Source organism: Nerophis ophidion, linkage group LG08 (genome assembly GCF_033978795.1).
Source record: "Nerophis ophidion isolate RoL-2023_Sa linkage group LG08, RoL_Noph_v1.0, whole genome shotgun sequence".
Classification (NCBI taxonomy): Eukaryota; Metazoa; Chordata; class Actinopteri; order Syngnathiformes; family Syngnathidae; genus Nerophis; species Nerophis ophidion.
Genome location: NC_084618.1, coordinates 30,438,054 through 30,456,187, shown reverse-complemented (window position 1 = coordinate 30,456,187; position 18,134 = coordinate 30,438,054). Strand labels below are relative to the sequence as shown.

The following is an 18,134-nucleotide window of genomic DNA, read 5'->3' as shown; positions in this document are numbered from 1 at the left end:
AAAATCCAACATCAATCTCTAAAGGATATCACCACATGGGCTCAGGAACACTTCAGAAAACCACTGTCACTAAATACAGTTCGTCACTACATCTGTAAGTGCAAGTTAAAGCTCTAAGCCGCCGGCTTCTCTGGGCCCGAGATCATCTAAGTCGGACTGATGCAAAGTGGAAAAGTGTTCTGACGAGTCGACAAATTAAAATTGTTTTTGGAAATATTCGACGCTGTGTCATCCGAACCAAAGGGGAAGCGAACCCTCCAGACTGTTATCGACGCAAAGTTCAAAAGCTAGCATCTGTGATGGTATGGGGGTGCATTAGTGCCCAAGGCATGGGTAACTTACACATCTATGAAGGCACCATTAATTCTGAAAGGTACATACAGGTTTTGGAACAATATATGCTGCCATCTAAGCGCCGTCTTTTTCATGGACGCCCCTGCTTATTTCTGCAAGACAATGCCAAGCCACATTCAGCACGTGATACAACAGCGTGGCTTCGTAAAAAAAAAAGAGTGCGGGTACTTTCCTGGCCCGCCTGCAGTCCAGACCTGTCTCCCATCGAAAACGTGTGGCGCATCATGAAGCATAAAATACGACAGCGGAGACCCTGGACTGTTGAACGACTGAAGCGCTACATAAAACAAGAATGGGAAAGAATTCTACTTTCAAACCTTCAACAATTAGTTACCTCAGTTCCCAAACATTTATTGAGTGTTGTTAAAAGAAAAGGTGATGTAACACAGTGGTGAACATGCCCTTTCCCAACTACTTTGGCATGTGTTGCAGCCATGAAATTCTAAGTTAATTATTTGCAAAAAAAAAAATAAAATTTATGAGTTTGAAAATCAAATATGTTGTCTTTGTAGTGCATTCAACTGAATATGGGTTGAAAAGGATTAGCAAATCATTGTATTCCATTTACATTTACATCTTAACACAATTTCCCAACTCATATGGAAACGGGGTTTGCATGTTTCTTACAAGTATCATCCCTACAGGACGAGGAATAGCTAATCATGCTTGACTACACACCGTAACTCACCGGCGTCAAAATGTAAACAAGCGCTATGGGTGGATCTACATCTGACATCCACAGTAACGTTACCAAGTGCAGGCGCGAATCTAGTTGATATTACTATGATTACGTCAATATTTTTTGGCATCACATCTTCTTTCATTTTTTTTAAATTCATATTATGTTTTTAAACTCAGGAAATACGTCCCTGGACACATTAGGACTCTGAATATGACCAATGTGGGACCCTGTAATTATTTGGTATCGGATTGATACCCAAAATTGTGGTATCATCCAAAACTAATGTAAAGTATCAAACAACAGGAGAATAAGTGATTATTACATTTTAACAAACATGTACACAGAACATGTTGAAAGAGAAAGTAAGCATATATTAGCAGTAAATGAACAAGTAGATTCATTATTAATGTTCCACCACTTGTCCTCAATAATGTTGACAAAATAATTGAATGATAACACAATATGTTAAGGTATACGTCAGCAGAATAATTTGTTTGTTTACTTACTACTAAAAGAATAGTAGTCCAGTATGTTCACTATTTTCTTTGAGGACTAAATTGCAATAACAAACATATGTTTAATGTATACTAAGATGTTTTGTTAAAATAAAGCCAATAATTCAATCCCCTTTATTTAGAAAAGTATCGAAATAATTTTGGTACCATAAATGAATGAATATGTGATGGAACAGTAGTTAGATAAATTAATGAAAACATGCTGGAACAGTAGGTAGATCAATTAATGAATACATGTTGTAAATATAGGTAGATGAATGAATGAATACATGATGGAACAGTAGGTAGATAAATGAATGAATACACAATGGACCAGTAGGTAGCTAATGAATGAATACATGCTGGAACAGTAAGTACATGAATGAATAATTACATAATGTACCAGTATGCAGATGAATGAATGAATACATGATGGAACAGTAGGTAAATAAATTAATGAATACATGATGTAACAGTAGTTAGATAAATGAATGAATGCATGATGAACAGTAGGGAGATGAAAGAATGAATACATAATGGAACTAAAGGTAGATGAATTAATTAATACATAATGTAACAGGGAGGTGTGGCGCATTTGAGAGAGTGACTGTGCCAGCAACCTGAGGGTTCCTGGTTCAATCCCCACCTTCTACCATTCTAGTCACGTCCGTTGTCTCCTTGAGCGAGACACTTCACCCTTATTCCTCATGCGTCCTGGTTAGCGCCTTGCATGGCAGCTCCCGCCATGACTGTGTGAATGAGTGAATGTGGAAATAGTGTCAAAGCGCTTTGAGTTCCTTTAAAACTGGGGTCGGCAACCCGCGGCTCTTTGGCCACTCTGATGTGGCTCAGCTGCATAATCGCCGACCCCCCCGATTGTTTCAGGGGTTTCCGGTGTCAAGCGAAATAAGTGCCCAAGCGTGTATGGGACGGCTTGCAAAATAATTGCCCCTGTGGCCTCAGTGAGAGTGCATACGAGGAGAAAAACCGTATCATACCAAAGTTACTGTGATATATATTGTCTTAGGCCAGGTGTGTCAAACTCTAATACAGAGTGGGCCAACATTTTAAACTGAACAAAGCCGTGGGCCAAGGTTGAACAACTGAACCTTTTAATAGGGACCCAAACAAATTTTGCATTGAATATTTAACAAGCAAGGCTTATATAACTTTATAGTGACATGCAAAATCATTTTACCGGCGATGACAGACATGGCACAGAGATGTATGGATAACCTGCAGATGCATTTGCAACGATAAAGTCAACAAAATCCCAAAGGTGAGTTTTGTTGATGTTGACTTATGTGCTAATCAGACACATTTGGTTGTGGCGTGACTGCCAGCTAATCGATGCTAACATGCTACGCTAATCGATGCTAACACGCCATTTACCGGCGGTTTTAAGGTAGACATGGCACAGAGATGTATGGATAACCTGCAGATGAATTTGCAACGATAAAGTCAACGAAATAACAAAGTTGAGTTTTGTTGATGTTGACTGCCAGCTAATCGATGCTAACATGCTACGGTAATCGATGCTAACATGCTATTTACCGGTGGTGCTAAAACAGACATGGCACAGAGATGTATGGATAACCTGCAGATGCATTTGCAACTATATTACGTTTCCTTCCACCCGCATTTAATGCGAAAAAAAACACTTACCAATCGACGGATTTAAGTTGCTCCAGTGTCACAAGATGCGAATGTCCTGATCGTTTGGTCCGCACATTTTACCGGCTATGCTAACGCAGCTATTCGGCCATGCTATGGCTATGAATAGCGTCAATAGCTATTCGCTCAATAGCTTCAGTTTCTTCTTCAATACTTTCATACTCTAACCATCCGTTTCAATACATGCGTAATCTGTTGAAGCGCTTAAACCCCTGAAATCCGAGTCTGAATCCGAGCTAATGTCGCTATATCTTGCTGTGGTATCTGCCATTGTTTGTTTACATTGGCAGCACTATATGACGTCACAGGGAAATTGATAGTCGCATCGCAAATAGCGAAAATCCAGCACTTTAAAGCTTTTTTTAGGGATATTCCGGGACCGGTAAAATTTGGAAAAAACTTCAAAAAATACAACAAGCCACTGGGAACTGATTTTTATTGTTTTTAACCCTTTTGAAATTGCGATAATGTTCCCCTTTAACAATGAATATGGAACAAGCAATACTAATAAAACTTAATAGTGCAAAATCAACTTTCAAAAAACAAACGAAAGACATCAATGGTATATTAAATAATATTTAAATAAAACATTTAATGCCTCTTTTTTATTTGAAGCCTTGGTTGCAGAATGGTTGGAAAGTCGTGATGGTTGGTAAGTATGAGTATTAGCGGCTCAGCCGCTTTATAATACCGGTGGGCCACCTCTAATGTTAATTTCATAATTTCATATTGCCTCAAGGGCCAAATTAAATTGCACGGCGAGCGAAATTTGGCCCGCGGGCCAGAGTTTGACACCCATGACTTAGGCTATTAAATATGGAGAAACCTTAACCCTAACCAGAGTCTAGCTAAATCACTACTAGGATGGTCTCTCTCTCGCTACACACACGTTGGTTTGTCAATGATGGCCGCCCTGCCAACAAACTGCCCGGCTGGACTGCGCAGGTGCGCGCATGCGCACACACCACTGAGCACTTATTTCGGCTGGGCACAAATTTGGCTTGACACCCCTCTGGGCTGCAGGTGACTTAAGGGGCGTGGCTGTAACAGCTGTGTCGTTCTTTCACGTCTCATCGAGGGAGAGAGAGAAGCGGGTTGGGGGTGGGTTTGGTCCACTCTTGCAGACCCTACAGGCAAAAAGTGTCGTGTTCACACACACGCACATGCTCACTCACGCACACGCACATGCTCACTCACGCACACGCACACACACACGCACACACACACGCACACGCACCATTGATGTCGGGGGGGTCAGCGGCAGGGTGGGATGAGACAGTGACACACTCTCACTCTCTCTCTCTCTCTCTCTCTCTCTCTCGCTTTATTTCTTCTCTCTCTCGCTCTCTCTCTCTCTTCGGCTTTCAGTGCAGAGCCAGAAGGGACTCGGGAGCGGGTGTTTTTGTGCGTGGATCAGCTGGTGTCGGCGCCGCAGTGATGCTGATGCTGCGCGCTTAGCTGGAGGACCCTGCGCCGCTAGAGGTCTGGAGGGGTGGGGGGGCGGGGGGCGGGACGGAGACCTTCTTTTATTGTTTGTTGAAGCGGCGACGCGGTGACGTGGGGACATGAACAGCGTGGATCCAGCTGCCAGCAAACTGTTGACTTTCAATCAGCGGTAAAAGCAGAGAAAAGAATGTTCTCGCAAGCTTTGCATGTCACCTTGCATCTGTTGCATGCTCCTCCTCCTCCTCCTCCTATCCTCCCCGCTGCAATTAGACGCGCTAATGTCCGCTGGGGTGTTCCTTACACTCATTAAAGTTTATTAAATCAGCTAATCACCTGTGCCAATACGGCTTTCAAGCTGGAGGAAGTTTTTTGTCATATTTTGTTGCTGCACTGCTGCTTTTGTCGTATACACTTCTTTTAAAACGCACACCTTAATTATTTGCAACGTGTTCCTTAATGCATTTTGCGGCTATAAACTGCTGCCGTGTGTCATTAAAGTGATTGCATGCATCCAAATGCTGCCGTGAAATAAAATGTCTGAGCATATGATGCAAGCAGGACGGAAAATGTATTAAAAATAAAAAAAACGGGGGAAAAAAAAAAAGAAGTAGAAACTGTTTTTGTTCTGCATGATGGCGTAACATTAGACCACAACATATTTTCTTCATATATCAGGGGTCGGGAACCTTTTTGGCTGAGAGAGCCCTGAAAGCCAAATATTTTAAAATGCATTTCCGTGAGAGCCATATTATATTTTTTAACACTGAATAAAATAGAATAGAATAGACTTTATTGTCATTATATTTGCATATAACGAGATTAAAGACTCCAACTTAAGGTGCGGTTGTGGGAACAAATATGAGGTAAAATAAAAACTCAAGAGGTAATAAAAGAAAAACTAACAATTGAAATAAACAGACTACTACCTAATGAAAATAACAAGTAATCCTGTAAAACATAAAAAAACACTATAGAAATACAAAATACTGTACAATATACAGAACAAGACAAGAGTACCGAAGTAATAATACAACTAAGTGCGTGCATTTTTTAAGTAAAACCAACATTTTTAAGAGTATAATAAGTCTCTAATTCTTTTTTAATAACATTGTTATTGCTTGAACAGGTGCGGTAGAAAACGGATGAGAATGTTTTATATTTTGAACGTTATTTTTAACATCGTGATTACCAGCGGAATTATTCATTACTTATCGTGTTAAGCAATGTCAGCTAAGGTTTATCTGAGAGCCAGGTGCAGTCATCAAAAGAGCCACATCTGGCTCTAGAGCCATAGGTTCCCTACCCCTGCCATATATGGTTGTTTGTGTGGCACCTGTGTGTCATACACAATTTGTCTATTCGTCGAGCAAAAGATACGAGAGTTGCAGACATGCAGAAAAAAATTAATTTATGCATGGACACAACCCAACAGGCACAAGACATTAATATGTTGAGTACTTGTTGAAATAGGTCCTGATGTTGAGCAACTCGAACCTAACGTTGGAACAACATGCTTTTTGACGACGTTCTGACGTTGTTTGGACCAATGAATTTTGGTCATTTTACAACCAATATTTTACAACGCAAATACAATGTTGGAACAACATGCTTTTTGACGACGTTCTGACGTTGATTAGACCAATCAATTTTGGTCATTTTATAACCAATATTTTCCAACGCGTGACAGCACGGTGGCAGAGGGGTTAGTGCGTCTGCCTCATAATACGAAGGTCCTGAGTATTCCTGGGTTCAATCCCAGGCTCGGGATCTTTCTGTGTGGAGTTTGCATGTTCTCCCCGTGACTGCGTGGGTTCCCTCCGGCTACTCCGGCTTCCTCCCACTTCCAAAGACATGCACCTGGGGATAGGTTGATTGGCAACACTAAATTGGCCCTAGTGTGTGAATGTAAGTGTGAATGTTGTCTGTCTATCTGTGTTGACCCTGCAATGAGGTGGCGACTTGTCCAGGGTGTCCACCGCCTTCCGCCCGATTGTAGCTGAGATAGGCACCAGCGGTCCCCCGCGACCCCAAAGGGAATAAGCAGTAGAAAATGGATGGATGGATGGATTTTACAATGCAAATACAATGTTGGAACAACATGCTTTTTGATGAAATATAATTAATGTTGCGTTCTGACGTTGATTTTACCAATGAATTATGGTTATGTTGGAACCATTATTTGACAATGCAGATATAACGTTGGAACAACATGGTTTTTGACGACGTTTAATCAATGTTGGATTCTGACGTTGATTTGACCAATGAATTTTGATCATTTTACAGCCAATATTTTACAACGCAAATTCAATGTTGGAACAACATGCTTTTTGACGAAGTTTAATCATTGTTGGCTTCTGATGTTGATTTGACCATGAATTTTGGTTATTTTAGAACCATTATTTGACAATGCAGATATAACATTGGTACAACATGCTTTTTGACGACGTTTAATCAATATTGGGTTCTGACGTTGATTTGACCATTGAATTTTGGTCATTTTCCCCAACCAACGTGAACACAACGTTGAAACAACATGCTTTTTGATGATGTTTAATCAATGTTGGGTTTTGACGTTGATTTGACCATTGAATTTTGGTCATTTTCCAACCAAAATTGTTCAACACAAATACAAAGTTGAAACATCATGCTTTTTGATGATCTTTATCAATGTTGGGTTCTGATTGTTACAATCCGTTACTCGGATCTTCACATGTTGTTGTTTATTTTTCCATCTGTGTTTTCATTCTCCATTCTGACCCGTCTACTTCCAGTTTTGTTCGTTTCCATGGTCACTTATTATTTCCACCTGCTAGTCTCAGTTCTCGCACACCTGTTCTTGTAATCACCACCCTTTGTTTGCTCTCACGCAACTATATGTCTGTTTTGATCGTTTGCTTTCACGCAATTCCTACTATTTTCGCGAGCTCTCACGCTACGCACCTCGTTATTAGCTCACATGCTAGATGTTTTATTTACTCCTTTTTGTGTGCCAACGTGCCAGTTTAATTTTCTATTTTGTATCTCCTAGTTCTCATACTAGCGTCTTTGGTTTGCCTTTTGTTAGCTCCAGTGTTTTTGTTATAGCTCTCCTTCTGTTATTTAGAATAAATTGGTTGTATCTTACCTTTGTTGTGTTCTTCGTTTTGACACATCCTCGAGGGAATCGAACCTGGCACCACAATGCCGAACAGGCGTAACACTGATGTTGATTTGACCATTGAATTTTGGTCATTTTCCCTAACCAATTTGAACACAACGTTGAAACAACATGCTTTTTGATGATGTTTAATCAATGTTGGGTTTTGACGTTGATTTGACCATTGAATTTTGGTCATTTTCCAACCAAAATTGTACAACACAAATACGAAGTTGAAACAACATGCTTCTTGATGATCTTTATAAATGTTGGGTTCTGACGTTGATTTGACCATTGAATTTTGGTCATTTTCCCTAACCAACGTGAACACAACGTTGAAACAACATGCTTTTTGATGATGTTTAATCAATGTTGGGTTTTGACGTTGATTTGACCATTGAATTTTGATCATTTTGTAACCAAAATTGTACAACACAAATACAAAGTTGAAACAACATGCTTTTTGATGATCTTTAATCAATGTTGGGTTCTGACGTTGATTAGACCCTTACATTTTGGTCATTTTTCCCAACCAACATGAACACAACGTTGAAACAACATGCTTTTTGATGATGTTTAATCAATGTTGGGTTTTGACGTTCATTTGATCATTGAATTTTGGTCATTTTCCAACCAAAATTGTACAACACAAACACAAAGTTGAAACAACATGCTTTTTGATGATCTTTAATCAATGTTGGGTCCTGACGTTGATTTGACCATTGAATTTTGGTCATTTTTCAACCATTTCTTAGCAACACAAATACAACGCTAGAACAACATATTTTTGACAACTTGTATTCAATGTCAGGTTGTAACGCTGATTTGACCGTTGAAATGCGGTAATTTCTTGAACAACAACCTGGATTTTGCATTTTACAAATGCAACTGTTTTGCAACATTGTTTCAAAGTCAGTTTTAAAGGGACATGTATGTATACTCAACGTTCTATCAATGTCTTGTACCTGCTGGGAATAGAGCAGGGAGGCCTAAAGTGGGGCCCATCATGTCATTTGGGAGCCAACTTTTGGCTACCAAATATTCATACTGATCTCTTTCAAGCTAGTAATGCACTCAACAAAACATGTTTATAGATTTTACTTTAAAAACTGGCAACTCAGTCACCAGAATTGTATTGTTAAAACAACAGGGGTAAAGTTTTTCAATTGGCAGTCATTTGGTGTAAAACCACCGGAAAATGTATGGTAAAATTCTGGGGACTGTGCGGCCAGCGTTTTGTTTTGTTTTTTAATTATAAAATCTTTTTTTTTTTTTTTTTCTTTTCTAAATAAATACATTTACAAGCTAACTAGTTCCGTTTGAAGTTACAGTGGGTTTGGGTTAGTTTTGCACTATTGACCTGATAAGTCCCACAGAGAAAGAGATGATACATTATTACCTGCTCACAGATGTTACATAGGGGTTGTTTGAGAACACTGTAGTTGTTTTGGATAGTCCTACTTTTTAACCCTTCAGTCACACGCAGGATTCTCACAGGAATGAGGGCAAAAATACAACCTTACCTATTTACTGTACGAATCCCTGCTCTACGGTAAAGTTGTGACTTTTTGGCGCACTATAGAAAGGGATTATCTTGGTTGCCATGCTTCAGCCACGTCCCGTTATAAAACCCTAAAAGTTTCCAAACTTAGCAAGCTCCAAATGTCTATTCTGTGTGGGTAAAGTTTGAAAGTGATTAGAATAAATATCTGGGAGGAACTGGTTACAGAACAACACCTGGACTTGGCGAAAATCTGCAGAAAATTACCTTTTTGAATGTTTGAACTGAATTTGGCACACGACTGTGTGACGAGCGGGACTAACTTGTATTTATATATGTGGGTATGAGGCTACATTGCTCTCTCGTGGTGCTGTTTTGAACATTTTAGCTGTGGCCTTGCAATAGAGAAATTGCGTGTGAATGCTCCAATGCTATAGTTGAACTGAAATGCTGACAGAATGTAGTATGAATTTAAGAATAGTTTGAATGTTTGAATGTTGAAGAGCTGATGCTGAACTGAAAGGCTAATGGAACGTCGAATGAATGTAGAAATCGGTTAAATGTTGAAATCGTTTAAAAGCTGAAATGGTTTGAAAGTTGGAATTCTTTGAATATTGAAGAGTTTGAATTTCCAGTGAAACCGGAATTTGGTTTGGAACTTGGGAAAGTGTCAGTTTGAATGTTTCGGGTGAGTGGGATGTGTTGATGTTAGAATGGTTTGAATAGGTTGAAAATTTTGGGAATTGTGCAACTTGTAAAAATGTCCCTTTCATTTCATTGAGAACTTCCTGGAAATTTGGGAATTTTGTGAAAAGCAGGATTTTTTGGGGAAATGATTAGGAGCATGAATGTCCTGAATGAGCTGAATTGGTTGGTGTTGGAGTTGTTTAAATCAGTCAAGAAATGTTGAATTAGTAAATGTTTTTAATTGAGAAATTCCTTAAATTTTGGGAAAACCTGGAATACCATATTTCTTTGAATTGCCGCTGGTGCGCTAATTAATTTAAAACCTCTTCTCACTCCTGCGCTTACCAAAGGCATGCGGTAAAAGTAAGCATGCGCTAATTATTTTAAAACCTCTTCTCACTCCGGCACTTACCAAAGGCATTCAGTAAAAAATTGAGTGTGATGTAAGCTTTGACCTTAAATCCTACTGAATAACTCTAAATCTTCTTCCCTTTATGCGATTTCAAATTACTGGTATTGAAATCAGCCTCCTCCATTTTGAAAATGATGACAGGGGAAATGTCACTCATGACGTCACGAGTTTGACCAGGCGGTAATACTAAGCATGGCTAATTATTTTGCGACGCGAGTTTGACCCGGCAGTAATTCAAGGCAGGCGCATACTATATTCAAGGAAATACGGTATTTCTAGTTCCTTAACCAAAAGGAGTAGTCGAACTTAATAAGGGTGGAAATAGGTTACCAAAAAACGGGAAATCCTGGAAATGTGTAAAATGTGGAAAAATGGTAGTTTGAATGTCCAGGATGAGTTCAATGTGATGAAGGTGGAATGGTTTGAATCAGTTGAAGAATGTGGGAATTGTGGAAGTTTGAAAAATACACAATTCATTTTGAATGGGGAAAATGCAACACAACAAAAAAAGGAATTATGGGAAATCCATGATTTTTTTTAGAATTGTTGAAGTTGAGCACACAATTTCTGAACAGGCTAAATATTTTGAAGTTGAAACGGTTGGAATCAGATAAAAAAAATCTGGGAATTGTGGAACTTTGCTGAATGTCCCATTGATTTCAATTGGAATTTCAGAAAAATTTGGAATTTCGGGAAAAGCGGGAATTTTTATGAAAATGGCAACAAAAAAAATAAATTTGAATGGTCTGAATAAGTTGAAATGGTTGGTGTTGAAATTTTTAAAATCGGTTGAGAATTGTAGAAGTAGTAACATTTTCAATTGAGAAATTGTATTTTGGAATTTCGGAAAAAACGGGAATTTTTCCAGTTAAAAAACAATTTAATTTTTTGGCCTGATTAGGAGGAATGTTTTGATGGTGGAACGGTTTAAATGCTTTGACAAATGTGGAAGGAGTAGTTTCCAGAAAAAAGGGTGGAAATAATGCTTTGGAAAAGCTGAATTTTTGGAAAATTCTGGAATTTTTTTGAACTTGGAAAAATTATAGTTTGAATTTCCATGTGTTGGAGGTGGAATGGTATGAATAGGTTGAACAATTTGGAAATGGTGAAAATTTGAAAAATGGCCAATTCATTTTGACTGGGAAAAATGTCCTGGAAAACTGTGAATTCTGGGAAGTCAGGGAATTTTTGGAACTTGTCAAGGGAAAGCCCGCGATTCCCGAGTAGTCTGAACAGTTTGAAGTTAAAACGGTTTGGAATCGGATGAAAAATGTGGAAGGTAGAGCGCGCCAAAATCTGGAAAACAAGAAGATTTGTGAATGCTCCAAAGCATTCACACAAATATACATTTTATTTCAACCTGCGAGAAAAGGTCCTCCTCGACATTCCTCCATTGATGTACTAGACTTTATTTAGGTAGAAATATCACAGATTACATGACAAAACATCTTTGACAAAGCATGATCGTAAGGTAAGACATTTTTCATTTGTTAATATAGTTAAATGAAGGGTTGTCTCGATACCAATATGTTGTTACCTGTACGAAAATGTATTGCCATGCTTTCAAAATAAAGAGGACCACAAAAATGTCATATTGGCTTGATCTTACAAAACATTAAACATGCACTCAAAATAAAACTTTGGAAGATTAAAATTAAACATTTCTAAATGCACTCAAAGAACAATTTTACGTATTACATATAGCCTGCCATTATCTAGTATTAAGTTAGAATAAAATAGAAAGCTTTACTGCCATTTTATTTAATCCTTCATGATTTATGGTTGCCACTCCTAGTCTGTGCTTTTAGACAAATATGATCATTAGTAAATACAAAAATATATACTATTGCTAAAACTACACAGATAAGACATTCCATTAACCAGTGGAATTGCCATTTTTTGTCATCTTTCCTCTCTGCACTGTTTCTGCTTGTGTGCGCATTATGTGTGGGTTTTGATACAACTTAACATCATGCGCCTCGGCTCAGCAACGTCACCGCCGAATGGCAGCATGTTGGCAGAGTAGCATCGTTTTTAATTAATCGGTACTGTGGTACTTTGTTATTACCGGAAAACCAAACCAAGCCTAGTTAGACACACTATTGTTGCAAAGCCAGAAGTGTTTGATTGGTTTGAGAAGAGTTTTGACGACGTTACAAAAAAATACAGAGAAAAGACTCCAGACGTCTTGCCTACCGTCTTTAATTTTTGCTGAGCTTTTATGCCATTTTACAATATACCTTATTTGCCTTACTTGTACCTGACTCAATAAAATGTTTGGGTAGAATTGTATTCAATAAAACTTGTTTTCTTTGAAGTAATATAAATATGAATCACAGCTGTTCATCTATTTTATCAATGAATGTAGTTAATCATAGAACTGGCACCCAATGTTATTAAAAAAGTATACATTTTTACCAGAGAATTGATTCTGAACTGAATCATTACCCCCAAAAATTAAATCGAATCTAATTGGGTGTTGCCCAAAGATTCACAGCCCGGGTATTTATAGTCGACAATTTGGTGAAAAACAAGCGTTTGACTATGGTGTGGGAAAAGCATTGCAAGAACATTGCTTTATATCAGACCATTTTGTGTCAAACTTTACCTCTAGGACAGTGGTTCTCAACCTTTTTTCAGTGATGTACCCCCTGTGAACAATTTTTTAATTCAAGTACCCCCTAATCAGAGCAAAGCATTTTTGGTTGAAAAAAAGAGATTAAGAAGTAAAATACAGCACTACGTCATCAGTTTCTAATTAATTAAATTGTATAACAGTGCAAAATATTGCTCATTTGTAGTAGTATTTCTTGAACTATTTGTAAAAAAAGATATAAAAATAACTCAAAACTTGTTGAAAAATAAACAAGTGATTCAATTATACATAAAGATTTCTAGTAATCATCAACTTAATCCTTGGTGATTGTAATAGAGATCCATCAGGATTCATGAACTTAATTTTAAACATTTCTTCACCAAAAAATAAATCTTTAACATCAAAATTTATGGAACATGTCCACAAAAAATCTAGCTGTCAACACTGAATTGTTGCATTCCTTTTCACAGTTTATGAACTGACATTCATATTTTGTTGAAGTATTATTCATTAAATATATCTATAAAGGACTTTTGAATTGTTGCTATTTTTAGAATATTTTTTTAAAAATCTCACGTACTCCTTGGCATACCTTTAGGTACCCCCAGGGCTATGCGTACCCCCATTTGAGAACCACTGCTCTTGGAGATATGTAATAATATATATTCTCAATGAAAAAACAAACAAACAAACAAAAAACATAGGCAAACACCAAACGCATCGATTGATTTTGTTTTAATCTGCCCCTTTAAAGGCCTACTGAAACACACTACTACCCACCACGCAGTCTGATAGTTTATATATCAATGATGAAATATTAACATTGCAACACATGCCAATATGGCCTTTTTAGTTTACTAAATTGCAATTTTAAATTTCCCGGGAGTTTCATCTTGAAAACGTCGTGTAATGATGACGTGTACGCAAGACGTCACCGGTTTTTAGGAAATATGAGCGCTGCACACACACACAGCTAAAAGTCGTCTGCTTTAACGGCATAATTACACAGTATTTTGGAGATCTGTCTTGCTGAATCTGCTGCAATTTGTTCAATTAATATTGGAGAAGTCACAGTAGAAAGATGGAGTTGGGAAGCTTTAGCCTTTAGCCACACAAACACACGGTGATTCGTTGTTTAAAATTCCTGGAGGTGAAACTTTCCTATGGATCAGAGTGCGGTCAAGCGAACATGAATCATGACGGAATGTCAACTAGCAGGTTTCAGTGAGAAAATTGTGGTAAAAAGTCGCTTCTTACCGGAGATCAGCTGAGCTTGTGCCGTCCATAGCTGCCGTCGATTCCCCGTCTAGACACCCGTGGAGACACCCCACCGACTATCAGGTACTGTTAAACTCACTAAAACACTAGCAACACAATAGAAAGATAAGGGATTTCCCAGAATTATCCTAGTAAATGGGTCTAAAAACATCTGAATCTGTCCCAATTTTTATTTTTTAACTTTTTTTTTTTTTTTTTTTCTAGTCCGTCACTATCAATATCCTCAAACACAAATCTTTCATCCTCGCTCAAATTAATGGGGAAATCGTCGTTTTCTCGGTCCGAATAGCACTTTTTGTTGGAGGCTCCCATTAAAATCAATGTGAATATGTGAGGAGCCCCCACACTTGTGACTTCATCGTCTGCGACTTCCGGTAAAGGCAGATCTTTTTTGTCAGCACCAAAAGTTGCGAACTTTATCGTGGATGTTCTCTACTAAATCCTTTCAGCAAAAATATGGTATTATCGCAAAATGATGAAGTATGACACATAGAATGGACCTGCTATCCCCGTTTAAATAAGAAAATCTCATTTCAGTAGGCCTTTGACTCACCCAGCATGCAGCTATAAAATCATAAAACAATCTTGCTGATCAGAAGCACACATTGTAGTGATGGCTGTAAACAAACATTTCTTCAGCGCAGCAATGTGGATCGTGTCCTGCCGCCTAACTTGTCCAGACTATTTCTTATTAAAATCCCTCGTGAACCTGTTGCAGTGTGTGACCAAAGTGGACGGTAGCTCACATAAAAGATGGTCTTTTTCATTAAGACTCCACAAGGATGAAGTCATTTCATCATCCCTCTCCATAGTCCAAGCCTTTTTACGACCTCCTCCTCTTCGTCCTCAGAGGACAGCTGAAGGGTAGGAAAGACCTGAGTGTCACTGGGGCGAAAGACATGTGAACACAGGACTAGGGGCAAGGCTTGGGAACGACCTCTCCATCGGACCCGAGGAAGCCCGGATCCGAGTAGCGCTGAAGGACAGGTTGACGCTGAGGCGCACATGGACTTTAAAAGCGCGCACATACATTATGAATAAAGGCCTCCATCTCCTGGAGAAGAAACATACACACGCCCTTCCCGCAGGAGGTGCGCCGACCACGCCCCCCCTCCACAGATGCCTATTCTGACCATAAAGACCAGTTTGTTCTGCTTGGACGAGGTGCGAGTGTTCGCTACCCCAGTATGCTCCTGCCCCTCCAAATCCTCCTGCTACGTTGACATTGTCCTCAAATTTCCAATCAACTTTTGCAATTGTTGTGAGTGTTGTGATCAGGTGTCAGCTATTGATTATTGATCTATCGATTAGTTTGTTTGATTCATCGAGTAATCGAATAAAACACATTTAATAGCCCCAATGCCTATTTTAGAGAAAATTGGTGTTGTACTTGCCATAATCTTTATCTTGTATTTAGCTTTTTTGACAGTCTTTTACCTTGTTTTGCATCTATATTCCTTCAATTTCCTTTCATTTGCCCTCTTTACCTTTTTTTGTTACCTTTGTATTACCTTCTATTTAACTTTTCTTTACATTCTGTTGAAATTTTTTGATCATGTCTTATCTTGATTTACCGTCTAAATTTCTTATTTTAGCTCATTTTTTACCTTATTTTACCTTTTATTTATCTTATTTTACATTTGATTTACATTTATTCATCCTATTTTACCTTTATGTTCCTTCGATTTAATTTATTTTATCTTTTTCTTCTTTTACCTTTTATTTACCTCTATTTTACCTTTTATTTACCTTAATTTAACTTATATTTACCTTATTTTGCTTTTTATTTACCCTTTTTAAATAAGTTTACCCTTTATTTACTTATTTTTGATATTCCTGTTATTAACTTCTATTTACTTTATTTACCTTTTATTTACTTATTTTACCTTTTATTTACCATATTTTACCTTTTAATTACTCATTTTAACTTTTATGTGCTTCTTTTACCTTCTCTATCTCTTGTTTTACCTTTTATTTACTGTGTTTTACTTTTTATTTACTTCTCCTGAAATTCAGGAGTCCCCCGGAAAAATCGTGAGGGTTCATAGAAGGTGAATTCATTAAAAAGTGCATGTTAGATTTTTTAAGAAATCTTTTCTTGCGCCCCAGCCTCACCCAGTTTCTGCATCCATTGGCCCCCAGGTAAATTGAGTTTGAGACCCCTGCCTTATATTTACCTTTTATTTACTTATTTTACCTTCTCTATCCCTTGTTTACCTTTATTTTACTTTTTTTACCTTTTATTTACTTCTTTTACAGTTTATATCCCTTGCTTTACCTTTTATTTACCTTGTTTGAACTTTTATTTACTTTTTTACCTTCTATATTGCTTGCTTTACTTTTATTTACCTTGTTTTACCTTTTATTTATCTATTTTAACATCTAAATTCATTGTTTACCATTTATTTACCTTGTTTACCTTATATTTACCTTATTCACTTTTTTTCCTCTTTTACCTTTTTTTTACATATTAATCAGTTTTGTTACTTTCTATGTAACTCCAATTTACCTCTTTTGCTTTCTTCCCTCTTCTTTTACGTTTTTTTGTTGTTGTTGTTTTTTCAGTTTGCAAGAATCCACTACAATCCATTAGATTGTGAATTTGGTGTTTTTAAGTTTTTTTCTGTATTAATTTACTCATAAAGGAAGTGGATATTGTCATGGTCTGTTTTATATGATTTAGAAGTCAGAAATTCCTGGCAGCCCACTCGGAAAAGTGAATCATAACACTGCTGAAAGTTGGAAATCCTACTTGACAAACGAAGATATGCACATAAATAATAACAAAATGAACAAGAACTAGAGGTGCATTTATGTGTATGGTTATAGTAATCAGTGTCTATTTACAGGGGAACTGCACTTTTACCTATCGTTCACATTCCTTATGAAAGACAAGAAGACTAAATGTTTTGGGGTTTTTTGCATTCTAACATGTCAAAATCGACTCGTTCTTGGTAATTAGCAATGCTGCTAATGGAACCAATCAAATCAAATCACTTTATAAAAAGGAATTTTAAAAAGCGTCAATAAAACCTAATTTACATTCTGTAATCTGTGTAATCACCAAACTGTAGCAACATTGTTATTGTAAGAACGAGACGTAGGAAATATTTTTCAAGTGTAGTAACATATCGGCGTGCTACGGTTAAATCCCTAAAATGATTCCCGAGCACGGCCACCGCTGCTGCTCACTGCTCTCCTCACCTTCCAGGGTGTGGAACAATGGGATGGGTCAAATTCAGAGGGTAATTTCACCACACCTAGTGTGGGTGTGACTATCAGTGGTACTTTAACTTTTAACTCTAGCTTGACTGAAAGTTCCATCCTGACCGTGTCGCAATCTCTCGGCTTCCGTCTGCTCCAACTGTTTCAGCCTCTTCTTCGGGCTAGTTTCTAAAAGCAATAGTTCATCCTTCGTATATTTAGCTTCAAAAGTATAAGGTTGGAAATTCTCCTTAGTCCAAAACAAGTCGTCTTCGTTGTCGGATACCAATTATGCCATGATTAGAAAACACACTCGCATTTGATTCTTGGAGTAGGAACAAATTTGTTGCAGGAAGTCAGACGTGCGCTGCTTTGGGAACAGAAGTAAATGCGCCAAAGAATTAGTTAAAATTGTAAAAAAAAAAAAAAAAAAAGACGTGTTACCTCTCATAATGTTTGTGAAAGATAGGAAAAATTCCCCAAAACGTGCAGTTCCCCTTTAACACAGTGTTTATGTTCATTCTCATTGTGATATTGTTCTGTGTATTGTAGAAACCAAAGTGCATACAGTATCCATCAGTTTCCAGAACTTCAATTTTCTCAGGTGATGTTTTAGTTTGCTTCCAACTAGAACACTTTGAGGTCAGACCTCAGAAGCTCTGAGGTGGAC

At 37.8% G+C, this 18,134-nt stretch overlaps 1 protein-coding gene across 5 annotated transcripts in view; it reads left to right on the top strand.

Moving 5' to 3' along the window:
• garnl3 (GTPase activating Rap/RanGAP domain like 3) overlaps positions 1–18,134 on the top strand; it is a 224,577-nt gene that overhangs the window by 82,375 nt on the left and 124,068 nt on the right. Inside the window, exon 1 of one of the 5 annotated variants that reach the window (XM_061908272.1) lies at positions 4,714–4,819. The exons of the other annotated variants lie outside the window; for them this stretch is intronic. Within the exon in view, the coding sequence (XP_061764256.1) occupies positions 4,770–4,819 (50 nt within the window). The 5' untranslated portion in view covers positions 4,714–4,769. Of the gene's footprint in view, positions 1–4,713; positions 4,820–18,134 lie in introns of those variants that run through there. 5 annotated transcript variants of the gene reach the window in all.